This window comes from Lynx canadensis, chromosome A1 (genome assembly GCF_007474595.2).
Source record: "Lynx canadensis isolate LIC74 chromosome A1, mLynCan4.pri.v2, whole genome shotgun sequence".
In the NCBI taxonomy this organism is placed as follows: Eukaryota; Metazoa; Chordata; class Mammalia; order Carnivora; family Felidae; genus Lynx; species Lynx canadensis.
In genome coordinates, this window is record NC_044303.2 from 144971199 (window position 1) to 144990217 (window position 19019).

The 19019-nt window shown below is 37.5% G+C and overlaps 1 protein-coding gene across 2 annotated transcripts in view; it reads left to right on the forward strand.

Annotated features, from left to right (window-relative positions):
- Positions 1-19019, forward strand: part of RASGRF2 (Ras protein specific guanine nucleotide releasing factor 2) — a 240783-nt gene that overhangs the window by 111021 nt on the left and 110743 nt on the right. For both annotated transcript variants that reach the window (XM_030323851.1, XM_030323860.1), the window contains exons 10-13: positions 5994-6154; positions 7070-7136; positions 7676-7812; positions 16608-16690. In XM_030323851.1, the coding sequence (XP_030179711.1) occupies positions 5994-6154; positions 7070-7136; positions 7676-7812; positions 16608-16690 (448 nt within the window). The remainder of the gene's footprint in view (positions 1-5993; positions 6155-7069; positions 7137-7675; positions 7813-16607; positions 16691-19019) is intronic.

The window sequence follows — 19019 nt, forward strand, 5'->3', positions numbered from 1 at the left end:
AACACAATAATAGTAAAGCACGAGTGGGACAGTAAGTTACATTCTGACTGGACTCTCCTCCTCAGTGGACCAGACATTCTCTACAGCTCCAAGGAGGACAGATCGGTCTGGCCGATGAGAGTGGCAGTGCCAGGTGGCGACGATATACAGGCAAAGGCCCAAGAGAAACTTGCATTGCTCAAAGCCCTTTCACATAGTGGTGGGGACAATGTCCGAAGTGAAAACAGCTGTCTCTTGTTCCCATTCTTCATCAGCACTTCTGGATCAGCCCCCCATGATATGATTTGATTCAGTTGGCATCTCCAGTTGCCAAACGAAATGTCTGTTGACCCCTGACACGCTTTGGTAATGGTGCATGTATCTTGTTTGTGGGATGTGTGCTTTCCGAGCATCACCCAGTATTTTAAGCTTTTGAAGTGTTGAAGATATTTGTGCCAGAAACTTTGGAGAAGCAACAGCCTAACAGTGTCCCTCCCTCCAGGGCCCTCATTGCAGAGTGCAAGGAGTAAACCTCATCCAGAATTCTTTTTTTAAGTGCTTAAGTGTTCTGAGGGAAGGGACCATGCCCCACGGAATTGATTTGAGACAATGCATTGCACACATTTATGATTTTGAACTTGGTGAGCAGTGACACATAGATTTTGGAACTAGGATTAACCTTTAATGTAGTTTTTGTTCAGAATGTGCCAATAACATTTGAAGATATTTGCATTTCCGTTGCCTGCCAAAATGTGCTGCTTAAAATTTTTTTTTTTTTACCTCATCAAATAAGACGTTACTTGTGCTGTGCACATAAATTTTTGCACAGAATACTTAAAAAAGTTTAACACGTGCTGTTCTATTTTCCATTATTTATTTATAAAGAGAGAAAGTACACATATGTTAAAGTTTGGAAGTTTATTTTAGGAAATGATAACTTTTCTCAGTTTTTGGCTTCTGATACTAATTTTCCTTTAAATATAGTGGAATATAATGCTAACAACATCAGGCCTGCCTAATTCCCCCCTGTATTCCTCCGCAGAGACTGTGTTCCCATATTGGCTTTCTGCCTTTCTGGCACTTGCCTGCCTGTGTGCCTTCACGTGTGCTTTCCCCAGCCTGGGGCCTGGGAATGCCCTTTTCCATCCCTTCTGTGCCTATCGAAGGTCTGCTTGGCCTTCCAGGCTCAGGTCAGACACCTCTAGAGAGCCTTTTACAATGTTCCCTCATCTTTCTCTCCCCTTCCCTCCAGTTAGAATGGATTTACCTTCCTCCTGGTTTCGTGCCCCTTGCTCCCGATGCATGTATTTCGTCCTCTTGTGTATTGTAGGTACATGTTTGCACGCCTGTCTCTGCCAGTAATTGTAACTCTGAAGGGCAGTGTTTACGAATTCTCTCCTGCCTTATCTGTTGTTTTCCATTATAGATACCTGAAATATGGGCATTGGATTAAATTGAATTACTTGTTGAATTGCAGTTTTGATTGTTAGATGTCTTATTTTGTATTTTTCTTGCATTTGGAATTCACTGAAAAAATACTAATTGACTGGAGCTTTATAATATGCGAGAATGCAAATAAATGTTTCTGTAACTAGTATTCTATTTCTGAAAGGGCTTTTGATTGAAAAGTATGATACATCGTAATTTATTTCTATAAACTGAGACTGCTCTTATCTAAGTTTGAAAAAAACATCTATAATGAAAAACGCTAGAAGGTTGAATATATTGAATAAGTCATTTTTTTCAGTACACCCAGAGGAAAAATACTCAGGACCCACCTCTGCCTTTGATTCATGTCCAGATGTTATTTATTGCTTTTTCTTTGCCACACGTTTAAAGCACTTCTGTTAGCTATTAATACAGCTGATGTTATTATTGTATTGATGTTGATATAATGATTTGCCTTTACAGTATTTTTCTGTATTTTTGGTTGTTAGTGTGTTTAGAAATTATTCAATAAAGTTGGCTTTGAAAAAACAGACCTTAATCCAAAAGTAGAAGGTAATCCAATTACATATAATTTGGGAAGTTTCCATTGTTTTGCTTTGGTTGCTCCTATTATCATTTTTACTACATACCCTTCACAGACTTTTAAACCCATCGAGGTGGGTTTTTTATTCTTTTAAACTTTGATGGATTCCATTTCCTATGAAATGGACTACAAATTATCTCTAATTGTCTGCTAGTATTTGTGTTATTTACTTTTAGGGATAGTATGAGGTATGTTGCAGTGTGTATGTATTTGTGTGTGTACATGTGTGCATATGCACAAATATATGTGTGGTTTCAACCTTAAATGAATGTTTATTCTGAGGACTAGAAAAAATAAGTCGCCCAGGATGTCGGAAAGGCCTCCTTAGAATAGGGGCATCAGATAATCTTGAATGTCAATCTGTGGGAATTTAGTGATTAAAGTAACAGAAGTTTTATTGTAAATTGATGCGAATCATTAAACAGTTGATGAGCAGGATGCAAAGGACTGTATCGCCATGTAGTCTGATAATGTCATTTATGTTCCAAAATCTACTCAAAGTTTGTTGAACTAAAGTGTAAGAGTCTGAAACAGTAATAGGAAGACAGTATAGCCATGTCGCTGGAGGTCAAATTCTGCCTCCACCATCTCCTTGCTGTAGGATATTGAGCAATTTATTTAACTTTCCTTTGTCTCAGTTTCCTCTCCTTAAGTTGGAGTTAATAGCACCTAGATTTTAGGGTCGTGGTGAAAATTTAATGAGCTGATACCCACAAAAGCATTTAAACCAGTGCCTGTGAGAGTATGACATAAATTTAAAAACCAAGATCTAAATTTTGGAATGAGTTTCTGTTTTTCAATAACATGAAATATATATGAACATTTAGTAGAAGATGAGGCACTCTAAATTGACATTTTGCCGAAAACCCATTATACATAGCCAATGTCTTGTGGAAATGTGAACCAGGATAATTAAGTGAAGGTTACTGAATTCAGAGTGAAATGCATTCAGAATGAGTCTCGGACCTCTGTGATACCTTAACTATTCCCCGACTCACAGTCATGTCCTTTTGGGGTAGCAGTGTTCTTTGGAGTTGTAACATGGGGTCCACAAATATTTGTACTTTCTCAAATGCCTAACCCAGTAACCTGGAAGTTGCTCATCATTCCTTTTCACACTGGGTGGAATGAAGAATAAGGGCATTAGTCCTGAGTGCCATTCTTTGGGACTTTAGTGATTGAAATAACACAAGTTTTGTTGTAAATTGATCCCAATTATTAGGTTGACTGAGAGAGACACAAGGAACTGTGTCATAGCAATGGTCTGATATTGAGGAATTACTAATACAAACTATTCCTTTAATTTTTACTAACTAGAGAGGAATCTTCAAGTCTTAGAGTTGTATTGAAACACCAGGTCAAACATAAAATGAAATATAAAAAAGTCTACTTAACATGTTTTTCCCAATATGATTATTTTATAAACCGAATAGTGTTGAAATCCCTCACTTTTAATTCTGACATATAGACTTCTGTATAGACTGAATATACAGGATGAACGGTTATCGATTAAACATATTAGTGTATCGTTGACAAGGAAATGTTTATTTTTTTACCTCAAAGTTTTAATCCACAGTATTACTAATATATGAGCAAACATGTATTCTGTAATTTCTGATCTGCAAAATCATTAAATGCTAGAAGCACTTAATGACACATTATATTGAATCTTCATAAACTTGGTTATAACCTTTCTGAAAATGACTCCTGAACCTGTTTATCCACCAGGACATTTATTTGTCTTCAGCTCCAGTCTTTCACTCTGCCCTAGCTGATCTCACGACCCCCCATGGCAAAGCTACAACAGACTGTCTTTTCCTATCCGATCCCTTTCCAGGTGTCATTGTTCATGTTGCTGAATCCACTGCCATCTCTTGGCAGCGTGGCTCACTCAGGTGATGGCTGCTCAGCCCCTCAGGCCTCAGTTTTCCCTTCTATGAAATCAGGGGCGAACCAGGTCCTCCGAAAGAGCTCCTCTGGCTTTGATTCTGCCCCGTGAGCCCCATGAGTGCAGTCCTTCTGCTGTTACTCATTTACTCATCTAGGCAGTCTGCCTTTTGCTCTCCCCACCCCTCCTCTGCTCTTCAAATTTAATTACTTGCTGCCCGCGCTCTCTGACAGCTTGCTTCCACCTGCCTCACCTCCTTCCTTCGCTCTCCCCTTGCCCGTTCCCTTCGGTGGAGTCAAGCCTTCTCCTACCCTTTGTGCCCAGGGCCCACAGCCTTCCCCAGGACTACTTCCATGCTGTTCTTTAGGCCCCCAAATAGCTGCCTACTTTGCCTCTGTCTAGCAGTCCCACCTAAACACTCACCTGAGGAGATGGAATCTGCACACAGAGGCTTGCTCCTCATCTACCCACCTCCCCACCTTCAGCTCTGTTAAAAAGTAGATGCTGTTTGGAGTAGTCATATGCTAACGTGAACATTTTGTGACCCACAGTCATAGTTTTACCATTTTACGTATACGAACAACTTTAGTGGGGCTTTCCCCACTTATCAAAGGAATCTGTGACCATTAAAAAAAAATCAGGAAACGCAGAAAATGTATGAAGAGGAAATGAGGTTGCCTGCAATCTCATTTTTTAGTGCTGACCCCTGTTAATATTTAAGGGTTGAATATGCAGTTAACGGTTCTTATGAGACTGATATGTGTCTTTGTAAGGCTGCATTTTGAGTAGTGGTAGATTGAACAAATAGTAGTAATATCGCTGACTTAGTAATACCACTATTTCAGAAGTCAAGGTATTGACAAGAATCTTTCCTAGTGTTTGTTTTGGTTTGCTGTCTAACTTAGATTGGAATTTTATTTTGTGGGGAGGTCATTATTAGGATGAACTTGTATAAAACCTATGTAGAGATTCTCACATTGAATAGAAGACAGTTTTGTTCACGGGAATGCTCTGGGTATAGACTTTATGAGTTCTTTTCCATTTAAATCCCACAAAATTTTTATCACACATAATTTAAATATAATCTGAAATAGCTGCCCTTTAAAAATTAACTAAGTTGCATTGAATTGTTTAATTTGTTTATTTTTATAATATACATGCAGTGTAAATTTTATTTTGTATTATGTTATTTGTCTACCTACAGTGCCTCAGGAAGAATAAATTCTATCTTCTTTTTACTATGTTATTTTATTACTATATGCAATTATACAGTATATATCTTGTTCTTTTTTTAATTTGTTTTAAAAATTTTTTTAAATATTTTTTATATGTTTTTGAGAGAGAAGGACAGAGAGACAGAGCACAAGCAGGAGAGGGGCAGAGAGAGAGGGAGACACAGAATCCCAAGCAGGCTCCAGGCTCTCAGCTGTCAGCACAGAGCATGACACTGGCCTCGAACTTGCGAACCATGAGATCATGACCTGAGCTGAAGTCAGACGCTTAACAGGCTGAGCCATCCAGGCGCCCCATGTATGTTATTCTTAAATTGATTGAGATAAGATGACCAAGGGACAGATGACACAAGTGCCTTGTTCTCTGAATTCAGTTTGGCTTTCTTTCAAATTTATTTTACAATTTATTAGTAAATAATCAAGTCTGGAATGTTTTATAAAAATAGTAGGAATTAGGGGTGACTGAGCGGCTCAGTTGGTTAAGCATCCAACTCTTGATATGAGCTCAGGTCATGATCTCACAGCCCATGGGATCGAGCCTCGAGTTGGGCTCTGGGCAGACAGTGTGGAACCTGCTTGGGATTCTCTCTCTCCCTCTCTCTGCTGCTCTGCTGCTTGCTCTCTCTCCCTCTCTCTTTCTCTCTCTGAAATCAATAAATCAAAAAATAGTGACAATTAGTTAGGCCCTTAAAACACAATGCATTCTCTCTTCTGCTCAGAGTGTAGAGGATTTACTTCCAATGGTGCATCAAATAAATCCTTGGTATCTTGGGAAACAGGTCCTAGAGTTTATTGCATCAAGAATAGCTCTCACTTGAAAAAATTTTAATTGCTGTGTATTCTTCACTTTTGTGATCACCAGGTTCTCTTATTCAAGTACCTTCTGTTGAGAGGGGGAAACTTAGTAAAGTTCGCCTGGGTTCACTGTCTTTGAAAAAGGAAGGAGAAAGACAGTGCTTCTTATTTACAAAACACTTTTTAATTTGTACAAGAAGTTCAGGAGGAAAGCTGCATCTGCTCAAGGTATGGGTTTTATGTGACTATTCCATTTATGTTCCATGCACTTAAGAGGGATTGAGATTAATTTAATTATGGCTTTCCCATATCCAGTATCATAAAACCCAGATTGTCACAATTGCATAGTGAGGTAATGTACAGTTGCTAAGCCTGGCATGTACTTTGTTGTTAATCGAATCCAAAAAATAGAAATTTAAGTGTCCATTTCCATAAAGAAGTGCAATTAAAATCATAACCTAGAAAAAATTACTAGTTGATGACTACTGAGCTACAAAAATCTTATTAAATCATTGCAGTATATTGATAGAATATTTGCTAAATCCTATTTTATCTTGCTCTATACCAAGAGTCAGCAAACCATGGCCCACAGCCTGCTTCCTGTTAATAAAGTTTTATTGGAACACAGCCATGCTCATTTGTTTATATATTGTCTGGCTGCTTTCATGCTTTTAAAATGGCAGATTTGAATAGTTGCGATAGAGATATGGCTTGTAAAGCCTAAAAGATTTACTGTCTGGCCCTTTATAGAAAAAGTACCTATCTATACCTTTTGTTATTAGTACCTAACAACTATTATCCAACACCAGGATGATGGCTTTCTGCTGCTTAAAGCACTTCCTGGTTGGTGGGTCTAGCTGCATTCACTCTCAAGGTGCCATCTAGTCTCCTGTAGTCTGACTTGCTAAATTTATAAACATTGGGAGTGAGAGGCAGTTGGTGCAGAAGAATCATGAAATTCAGTGTGTTTAATTACTTTTACACAGCTAGTTTTGGACAGTTTTGGAATCTATGAAAAATTATTTGTGATGCAGAATTGCTATGCTTTCTTCTGTGACAATTTGAATATAAGGTTTATGTATCTGAGCTTCCCAACTTATGCAAGACTGTCAGCCTCTTAATAAAAAATTGGTTTGTTTCCAGACAGGTGGGGTTCTCTCTCTAATAGAATGTACTTTGATTGAGGAGCCCGATGCAAGTGATGATGACTGTAAGTCACATTCTATCTCTTAGACTTATGGTAGAATAAAAGGGTCTTATAGTTTTTATTTACTTATAGCTAAGGCGAGCTGCTTAAGGAGGCAGGAGAGATGCTGAGAATAAACTCCCTGAAGTCGTTTATATATGAAAAGTTCTGTTGAATCATTTAACCTGTGAGCTTCGTTAAAACCATCTTTGGGAATTCACGTTTTATTGAATTTGTCTCACGATAGTGACTTTTCAATGGAAGGCAGAAAAGGAATTAAATTAGAGAGTTGTTGGAATTCTGTAGATTATGGAAATTTCAAAAAAAGAAAAGAGGAAATGAGTAGAAGGCAGAGATCCTAGTCCTGAGTAACCTGCTGACCTCAGCTTTTTTGTCTACTTATGAGCTTAGTAAAGGCTTCCCCTTGCCTAAGAAGTGCCATGTTGCTGAAATAAGATTCTGGACTTCAACGGACATCCATCGTATTACCAGAAGTCTGTGAAAGTAGCTATCACACATATTTTTATATTCACATCTAATTGGTTGGTTTGCATGTGTTGAAGCCAAAGGTTCTGGACAAGTGTTTGGACATCTAGATTTTAAAATAGTAGTGGAGCCTCCTGATGCTGCCCCATTCACTGTAGTCCTGTTGGCACCTTCACGTCAGGAGAAAGCTGCCTGGACGAGTGACATAAGTCAGGTAAGCGAGTGGCGTTTGCCATAAATTGTGATTTTGTTTGTTTGTGTATGTGTGTGTTTATTTCACACCATAAATTTTGGGGGAAGGCTTTTAGTTATTTTATTTTTGTTAAAAAAATACATCTAGTTGCTGTGGACACTGCGATCACCACTGTGTATCTTGCTAGCTGGGATCATTTGTTGTTGTTTGTTTGTCTTTCTTTATAAGGCTAAAATTTACCTGAAGTGTGGTACTTGCATTTTAGTTCCTAGGCATTCTTGTACAGCCTGTGAATGTAATCACGTGTATTGAATGGTGTTAAAATTGCCCTGTTAGTAATAAATTCTCCAGCGACCTCCACTAGCTTATCTTTTGCTTATTTGTTTCTGAGGTAGGAGAATTGTGAGAGATGCAAAAACAGCTAACAAGGGCTCTGATGAGAAATCACAAATTAAAGAATCACATCAAAGAAGAGAAACTGTCTATAGTATGAAATATGAAAATGAGCTTTCCTGTATTTTATATTGAAAAAACTAGGAAACAGATTTGCTTCCTTTTCCTTGATCCACAATGCCCAGTTAAGGGATTCCTGCATTTATTCAGAAATTGGAAATATATCAAAACTAGTCGTGATTGGGCTTGTACATTCCTAAATACAAGCTCCACATGATGTTTACTCCATTAGCCAATTTGGAGACAAATGTTCATGTAAGGATAATATTAACAGAAGACTTGGTAATTATCTTCTAAGTTGTTAACTCAAGGAAGACTGGGGCAAATGGAAAAAGCATATACTATAGATTCAATTGCCTTCTATTTTTCTTTTTTTTAGAGGTTTATTTATTTATTTGGAGAGAGAGAGAGAGACAGACAGAGCACACGAGCAGGGGAGGGGGGGAGAGAGAGAATCCCAGCAGTCTCTGCACTGCCAGCGCAGAGCCCGATGTGGGGCTTGAACCTACAAACTGTGAGATCGTGACCTGAGCTGAAGTCAAGAGATCGACACTTAACTGACTGAACCACCCAGGCGCCCCACCTTATCCTTTTCTGAAGAGCTCATAGTAGTTCCTGGTTGGTGGGTAAAAATTTGAGCTATATCTTAGTTCTTCAGTTACTTAATTTTTTCTGAGTGACTGAAAACTGAGGGAAAACAGACAAGGAAAGGAAAAATTAATTATTTTGATATGTCAAAGAGCTTTTTACAGACTTAATCTAATTTGATCTTTATACTAGTATTCGGAAGGTAAACAGAAATATCAGTTCCATTTCACAGGTGAGAAATCTAAGGTTTGGAAGGCTAAGTATTTGTCCAAAGTTACACAACTGTGTTGAGTCATAAGTCATATCTAATCCATGTCTTTTATTGGCATTCTAAACAAACTCTACAAGAGTGCTAGATTTTTACTTATATATCCCCAGGACTCCTTTGATGGTGAATAAATAGCTTGAAGTGAAGGTGCTTCTTTTATGGCCAAAAAAGGAATGAAAACATGGGCTCTTCTATATTTGCATAATTATATCCTTGTGATTTATTAATACTTTCATTAGCTCTGTGCCGTATGAATTAATACTTTAGACTTTGTAATGCATCTCTTACCTAATGAAATTCTGAATCATTCACTGATTCTATGACTATTTCTGCCAGGTATCTTGTAGGTATCAGAGATATGGTGATGGTCTCTGGTCTCATTGAGATAGGCAGGCCAGTAGGGAAGAAAGGAAAAGTGGACAGCTTAATGCAACACAGTTATATAAGTGTTGGGAAGCCAAGATGAGTAGGAAGACTGGAGAGAATATAAAGAGGCAAAGGTTTTTTTCCAGCTGCTCCTAGCTTCTATCTTATCATGTAACTGAGGCTCCTAAGGTACAAAATTGATAAAAGCTCTAAATAACCTTACTTAGCATGCCTGGTGAGGCATTGCTATAGAAAGAAAGACCCTTGGGTGCATGGATGATCCTATGATTGTTTTTTTTTTTAAAGAAAGGACACAATGCTTTGCCATAAGCATCCAAGTGAGTCTTTCTATTAAACTACATCTTGAGGCAGACGTACACAACTTGTTCATATTTTTCCAAGTCTCTATGGCTAATATGTTAAGTCCTACTAGATGGTATCTATAAGCGAACTGGAGAATAAAGCTAACGGAAAGTTACATCTTTTTGAGTGACAATGATATAATTCATGAAATTACTATGTTTAATGGAACCTGTTGTTGTATGACTTTAACACATGTTATTTCATGTATTCAGCAAATATATATTTTTTTTTTTTTAAATTTTTTTTTTTTCAATGTTTATTTATTTTTGGGACAGAGAGAGACAGAGCATGAACGGGGGAGGGGCAGAGTGAGAGGGAGACACAGAATCGGAAACAGGCTCCAGGCTCCGAGCCATCAGCCCGGAGCCTGACGCGGGGCTCGAACTCCCGGACCGCGAGATCGTGACCTGGCTGAAGTCGGACGCTTAACCGACTGCGCCACCCAGGCGCCCCTCAGCAAATATATTTTTGCAGTAATACTATATGCCAGGCACTGCTTAGGCACCTGTGATATGTCATGAACAAAAGAGACAACAACAATAAAAATTCACTGACCTTATGTAGCTTACATTCTAGTGTGAGGAAGATTGAAAATAATAAATGTACTAAATAAGTACATACTGTTTTATGTTAGAAGGTGATAGGACAGAGTAGGAAGGATTGCGTTACTGGGGGTAGGTGTGGGTCAGTACAGTTTTAAAATGGTGGTCACCTCAGGCTGCAGGAGACATCTAAACAACGACTGTAGCAGGTGATGGAAATACCATTGTAAATATATGATAAAGGGGAAGTCATTTCAAACAGGGGGAAGAGCCACTGCAAAGACTCTAAAGTAGGAGGACACTGCATATTTTGAAGAATAGCATGAAGTCAGTGTGGTTGAAATGGATTGTGTGAGAGGGACAACAGGAGAAGAGGAAGTCAGAGAGGTAACACAAGTCCAACCAGGGAAGGCCTCCTAAACCAATGAAAGGGCTTTAGCTTGGATTCTGAGTCCAATGAAAAGCTCTTAAAAGGTTTGATGAAGGAATTCCATCATCTGACTTCAGTTTTAAAAGGATCTCTGTACCTGCTGTTTTACCTGCATAGACTGGGAGCAGAGGGCAAGAGTGGAAGTGGGGAGCTGAATGAGAAGGAGCTGAACAGGATTATCTCACCTGTGATAAACCAGGTGAGAAGTCTTGAAGGCTCAGACCAATGGTAGGAATGGAGTTGGAGATAAAGGTTTTGATTCTGGACTCATTTTTAAGGTCAAACCAACAGGGTTTTATTATGCCTTATATTTGGGGTGTGAGAGAGAAAGAAGATTTAAGGATGTCTTCAGAGTTTTTGGCCTGAGCAATGGGAAGAATGGAGTTGTCATTAACAGGATGGGAAAATCTTCTGGGACAGGGAGATTTTGTGGTGAATTATCAGAAGCTTACTCTGGATATGTTCAGTTTCAGAAGGCTGTTAGACATTTGCATGGAGTTGTTAAGTAAGCAGCAGTCCAGCATTTAGGAGAGAGGTCTGGGTGGGAGAGTCTGTGTCAGTTAGGTGGTATTTAAGTCTGTGAGAGTATTAAGTACAGATAGAAATGAGAAAAAGGCCATGGACTGACTGAGGAGTCATGGAGAACAGCAAGAGGACTGAGAAGGTTCCACTAGTGTGGTAGGACAGCCAAGAGGGTGTGGTGTCCTGGAAGTCAAGTGAGGAAAGTGTACCAAGGAGGGAGTGGTCACGTGTCAACTGCTATTAAAGGCTGAGTAGAACGGTGAACGCTCTGAGATACTTAGTGATTTTGCCGATGTAAGGTTTGATTGGTGGATGGTAGGGACAGAGTGCTCCACTGTTGATTGAGCCTAGGTTGCTGCCAAGCAGCACATCTCAACTGGCTTTCTTCTCTGCTTGAAGCAATTTCATTTTATGGAGGAAATTATGTGCTACACATACATTGATGCTATTTGTCAGTCTCCCAATATGTGTCTGGACAGATTCATTATTAATAAGACGAGCCCACTGAAAGCTTGAAAATGTACTATTTAATATTTTATTATGTATATGTAAAAATATGGACATAAAAAGGAACTAAAAATATTCTCAACACTCAGCACATTAAATTAATGTTTATCAAAGTATTTCCACAGATAACTATAGTAGAGTTGCCTGAGGGTTTTTGTAAACTTGCAGATTCCTGAGTCTACATTCCAGGCCCTCCCCCACCCTTCCCTGGGTTAACAACTCCACAGATCACTTTTGCACAATTAAATGAAAAAGCTCCACCCTGAAAATTAATGGTTTCCATCTCTAAACCCCCTAGAATCCTGTCATACAGAAATAATTTTACAGTTTGGCTCTCAGTGTATGTATATACATAATTTTCACATTTTACCTCATTTACATCTTTATTCCTGCAGATTCTTCATATTGGTGTCTTCTAATAGCCACACACACACACACACACACACACACACACACACACACAACCACATTAACATACCATTTTTCCAGCTTTTCCTAAATAAATGGATATATCCCAGATTTTAGCATTAATATGTGATGTCATGCTAAACATTGTTTTACAGGGAGTTTCTTCCCCTATCAAAGTCCTTGTTGGCTTATCTTCCCCACAGAGGGTAAGGTTGGTACAAAGGGTCTGATCACTTCTGTGATTTCATGATTCATGACTTGACAGGTTGCCAAAATGCATCATCTCACTACATCATTGGCAAGATACCAGTGTAACTTTTTTCTAAGTTCTGTGCCAAGGTTGAGTTTTATCATATTTATCACATCTTCCTATTTAATGGAAAAGTGGTATGATTCTCTAGTGGTTTTAATTTACATTTCTATATTTATCAATGAGATTAACATTTTCTGCCATTTCTGTCTCTTGTCTGTTTATGCCAAATAGACATTTATTCATTGGAGCTATCCTTACAGACTAGGGAAATAAACATCTTTCAATTCAAATTTTGAATATGTTCCCCATTATTTTGTCATTTTATTTTTGTCACTTTTTATTTTGGTGGATCTTAATTTTTTCATGACTTGATTTAAAGCCACATTGCTAAGCTATTATACCATGTTATGCTAATCACATGTAGCTCTTATTTAAGATAATAAAGTAGTTCCTGAGTATTGATACATTCCCAGTTTCACATAAAGAACTCTTTACAAAAATTAAGACTATTGATTTTGCCAGGCTTCTTTCTCTGAAGCTGTAATTTTTAGAAGTAACAATTGCTTGAATGATTAATTACACCTTTAGTTACACCAGTAAGCCCATAATTAACTGTTGGCACCTCCAACAAAATGAACAAATGGCTAATGGTCTTGACCAATAATTCTTTTCCTTTTCATCTATTTATAGGGAAAAATTTGAGGCTGAGGATTTGACCATTCATTTCAATATAGTGCATTCATTTATGCTTGTCTTCCTGTCATACATAATGGTATATTAAACAGATTTGTCTATAATTATGGGTATTAACTAAAATGCAAAATTAAAATTCACCTCTGAGCTTGGTTTGGGCAGATGTGTCAAAATGTATACCTTGTGTAGACAAATCCGTAGCACTCTCACATGCTTTCTCCCTTAAAATAGCTTCTCTGGAATCAATAGGGAATTTTTTACTTCAACATAAAAAGGTGAATTAAAAGAGAAAAATTGAATCTAACCTTTCTTCTCAGAAGAAAAAAGCATGGTGACACAGTAGACTACTGACCTTTGAGCAGGTATTGGCTTAAGCAAGATCCTCAAAAGACCTTGCTGGAGAAGTCATTTTCAACAATTGTCCAGGGACCAGTTGCATCAAAACTACCTGGGGCTATTGTGAACATAAAAGTTACTCTATTAACCCTATTAATTTCAAGGTTTACTGTAATTCATATAAATTTGATACATCCTTAAAGATATGTGACACCTTGCTTATCACGATTCTTCTTGAATGAGTGAAGTACATTCATTTTCCCAGGGCTCAAGTCACTTTTCCCCAGCACAATTAAAAGACAGATTTATATGGTCATGAATAATACCATGCCTTCCAATATAAATATATTCATACACATACTCATATTTATAAATTCTATTATAGTCTTAACTTTTTATGGAAGAGAACCCGTTCTTCAGTGCAGCATTATTGAAAGTCCCAAATGCAAGCAAGATAAAGACAGGATACTCTCGTTGAAATAGAGCTGGTGGACCCAGAGCCCCTGAGAGTTCTGTTTGTTCACACTCATGTTGTCACTGCACCCTGTCTATGGAGCCTCTAGGAAATGAGGATTTTTATTACATGGTCTTTTGAGTTGCGGTTCAGACTACATGTATGTTTTGTTCTCCTGAAACTTGAGTGTAAGTGAAATTTTCCTTTTTTTCTATTGAAAATAATTGTAATGCCTCACACAGTAAATCAGAAAGATTTATGAATGAGGTATGACACTGGATAATGAGATGGTCAAAAGTTATCACATAAATCTCTTTTGGATCTAAAATATTTATCTCAGGTTCCAATTCTGACTGTGTGGAGGACTGAGCTGATTTAGATCCTCTCTAGATATAAAAACAGAAGTGCTTAACATATAAAATCAGAATAAAAGGGCGCCTGGCTGGCTCAGTCAGTAGAGTGTTCAGCTCTTGACTTGGGGTTGTGAGTTCAAGCTACATGGGTTGAGAGATTACTTAAATAAATAAATCTTTAAAACCAGTATAAAAGAAAAAATTTAATACATTGGTGATATTTACAGGAATAAAAGGTAATCTCTGGTTATCAGAAATACCAAAGAAACTTAAAATTAGAGTAGAAAGCTTATAAGCTGAAGACATAGAGGCCTGAGAATGATTTTAGACTGAGTATTGGTCTCAAGCCCAAGGGGTTTTAACTAAAGGGAATGAGAGGCAGCCTTGGGCCCCTTAAAGGAATTAAGCTCCCTGTTTAAAGCCTGGATTTTGGAAGAGTATCACAACTGTGAAATAAGAACTCAAAACCTCTTCCTGTTAGCCCAAAAAATAATTAAGGAAGTTTGTCTTTGTTTTGGGTTCTGAGTTTAAAAAAAATCTCCTTTGAAAAAAAATGAGTGTGTTTCCAACCTATAGATTTGAAATTTAAATGTATCATATTCACATGGTATGAAAAATCCAAACTGAGGAATTAATGTAAAAGCGGTTTTTGAGACTCTTGAAATTCTAAGACTTCTTGGTAGAAGCATACACAAAGTCACTCCGTTAGCAACACTTCTACGATTCAGGGCTCATTACAGTGTGCTCAAAATCAGAAATCACAAGTCTTGTGAGTAAATTATCTATTTTGAGAGAGTCAGAAGCACAGTGAATGATAGAATTAACACTGCTGGTGACAACTTGGAAAAGACTGTAAAATAAGAATGTTTAAAATATAATAAAGTCAGAAAGAAAGAAAGAAAGAGAGAGGGAGGGAGGGAGGAAGGAAGGATGAGAGAATGAGAGAAAGAAAGAAAGAAAGAAAGAAAGAAAGAAAGAAAGAAAGAAAGAAAGAAAGAAAGAGAAAGGGAAGAAAGAAAGGGAGGAAGGAAGGAAGGAAGGAAGGAAGGAAGGAAGGAAGGAAGGAAGGAAAGAAAGAAAAAGATTACTATGTAAAACGGACCAGGTTGATCTGTCAAAGAACCAAACAGAAAAATTTAAACATGGAAAATATAATCCTAAATCATCCTAAAGCTGTTGTTTGTGTAACTGTGCCATTTGCTTAGAATGTTAAAGGAAACTGAAGTAACATTGTTCATTTTCCACAGTTTTCATCAAACACCATCTCTGTCCTCTTGTTTCCTGTGTTGGTTACCCAAGCGGTAGCCTCACTGTGCTTTAGAGATATTAAAAATGAAAAGAAGGCCAGTGGGGTAAAGGATCTCTCCCCTCCCTGTCTGTGTGTGAGCCCTGTCCTCCAACAGCACTCTTTCCCATCCCCTCCCCCACAATACCAATCAACATCTTCACGCCATTTAACTACAATCATAAATCACTATATGGTAACCTAGTAACTAGGAATATTTTCTGATTTTAAAAATTGCTTAAATCTTTTTTCATTTTCTATTTTGTTCAAAAGGAATATGTGTAATTCAAAATAAATCCTTCTCTAACCCTTCTCTAATTGCAAAGGGAAATTTTAAATTGATAAGGCGTAAGTAAACAAGACAGAGGAAATTAACAAAATTTCCTGAGTTTTCCTCCTGGAAAGAAAAGAGTAAAAGATAAACACGGCTTTATGCATTCCAGAGCGGGAGAAATTACACAACGCATCCTCATCAAATCAACATGGTGCCAATAGAAACTGCTAGAGACACTAGTAAAATGGGGGAATTTGTTGGCAAAAAAACCACCTGAGAAGTAGGCACAGAGCTTGCTAGTGAGACAGAAGGTGAATTTCATCCAAGAAAGCCATTATTTTTACTCAGCCTGCCCCAGACCACCCTCGGGCAGAGAATGAATATCGCAGAGGCTGTTACTGTCGGAAGGTCCAGACCTCTCAACTAGTACAGCTACTGACAGAGAATAGTGATGATGTGACATCATGGCCAGCATCCTTAGGAAATACATTCCAGGAAAAAAAAGCCCCTATCTCTATCCTCAGGTATTTGCCAAGTGCACAGTTCTGGTAACTGGGTATTGAATCTGCTCATCAGTGTACAGTGTTTACCTGTTGCTGTGTGTGTGCGCACAGATGAAATAAGAAACTAAATTGTTTTCATGGCTATAAACAGTTTGGAGAATATATGCTCTGCCTAGGTTTTCATGTGGGTTGTAATTGTTTATTTTTTAATTTCACAGTGTGTGGACAATATACGGTGTAATGGTTTAATGACTATAGTATTTGAAGAGAATTCCAAAGTTACTGTGCCACATATGATTAAGTAAGTGTGATAATCCTTTCCCTTACATTTTAATCAAGATCAAATTGGTAGAGAACATAAAGCCCTGCAAAAATATTGCTTCCATAGGATTCTGCTACATTTTGTGAATATGTTTCTTGGCAGTAATGCAATAATTCATGATATGCTATTATAAATAATACGACTATCAAAATGGGTTTTCAAATTCATAGTTTATTGATTCATAGCATAGAAAAATGTTTTTTATACTGTTACATATGCTTTCATTCAGGAAAAAAACCTATTGAGGTTTTCAAGCACAATATAAAAAGTTGTGACAGCCAGATGTATCCAAGGGTCAGAGGCCGGATCAAAGTATGGCAGATCCTTTTGGCATCTTCCCAGCTGGGTATGAATCATATTACTCAGATTTGATTGTGGAGATATGTTTAGATTCCAAAGACACTTGACATGAATCAACTGGCCTTTCCATGGTACCATCTGCCTGTTCCTTCTATGTGGATTTGCCCAGGGCTGTCATCATGCTATTTGGTTAACAAAATATATCCTATAATTTAAGGTGATCAATAGGGAAATGGTAGTTTAAAATGAGAAATTATATCACTGACTATGTGCCATTGTTCTCTGTATTAATGCTTTTGTCCCTACATACTTTTTTTTTTCCAAATTCAGAAATTATTTCAGGAGTATTTTGAAGCTGACCAAATTGTTCCCTGTTCTCATTGTTTTGGTTGTTTGAGGTCCAAATTCCTGTTATATCTTTCAACAAAAGTTACATGAAACTAAGGAAATATTTGTGCTCTATGCATTTTTAATGTGGGTTTGTTTGTTTTTTTTTTAGGTCTGAGCCGTTTGTCCTAAGGCAATAAATAACATTAATTTTCCTCTTCTAATAGGTAATAAGTGTAATTAGTACCATCCCCAGAGTACAACTTTTAGAACTTACCAATTATTTTATTAGATGAAGGCAGAGTACATTATACTAATGCCATAATTACTACAGAAAAATATAAATTATAAAAGAATGATAATATTTTAAATTACTGGTCAAATTTAGAAACATTTTAGGTAGGATCATTTTAAAGCTCTAGGGTGAAGATTCTTTAAGCGTTCAGTTTTATAAGGTTTTGATTTAGTATAGTTTCTTAAAACCATATTAGTTAAAAATGTGTGATGCTAAGATAGAAACAAAGGATGAAGTATTAAAAGGTCCAAATTGTGACTTAATTTTTATTTTTTATAACTTCTTTTAATATTTATTCATTTTTGAGAGAGAGAGAGAGAGGCAGAGAGAGAGGCAGACAGAGGATCTGAAGCTCTCTCTGTGTTCACAGAAGCAAGCCTGATACGGGGTTCAAACTCATGAACCCCAAGATCAGGACCTGAGCCGAAGTTGGATGGCCAACCAACTGAGTCACCCAGGAACCCCGTGATTTAATTTTTAAATTCACATCATTGGGTTAGAGTTATTTTAATTTTCTACCACAGGATTCTTATATTAATATTTCACAAAATAGTGTATGTTCCTTTTATCCATTTTTAAAAGTACTTTCTTGAAGGTTAGACAGCCATGAAAGTCCCACCTGCTTTAGAATGAGAATATGTAAGTTGGACACTGCAGCCAAGTCATAAGCTCCTAAAGCCCTAGAGCTACTTCACACGTGCTATACGTACAGTTTGTTGACTTTTGAAATGAATACAGATATAAACTTTAGTTTTGTGCCTGACTGGTTATGGCACAAACACATATTCTGTCCCCTGTGATGTCCGTTTGAGCTTGGTAGATGCATCCACAGAGTCACTCCATTAGCACCCATGTCCAACCTCATGTGTAACTACTTCACGCACAGACCAGGACTTCCCTGCTTTTGGGTGTACAGAGTGACACTTGAATGAGCAGGAACTGTTCTCCTGCCAGAACAGAAACCTGGATCTCGGGCTGTAAGGATTTTCTATTAGAATCACAGATGTTTTGATGACCATCTATACTATTCTAGATGTATTCCCAAGGCAGAGTAATGTCTCATCTATTTATTCCTTACTTCTCATCTATTTATTCCTTCCATTGAGCCTGGTTCTCCTCAGTCAGAGGAAAGAGGATAATTTTGCAATCTCCGTTCCTTCTGATAGTTCCATCTGGGGCTCTGTTCTACCCTAAATTCTGTATTGGTGCCTCCCAAGTGCATACTATGAAAAAAAAAAAGACATTTTTTTGAGTTAAAAGAAAAACTATCTTAATTGTGTCTTGTTACTGACATGGCATCACTTTGCAGGCACCCACTTCCTTTTAAAACCTAAGTAATTATAATAGGTGATTTGGGTTTGGTGTCTCAAGATTGCATTTTTAAGT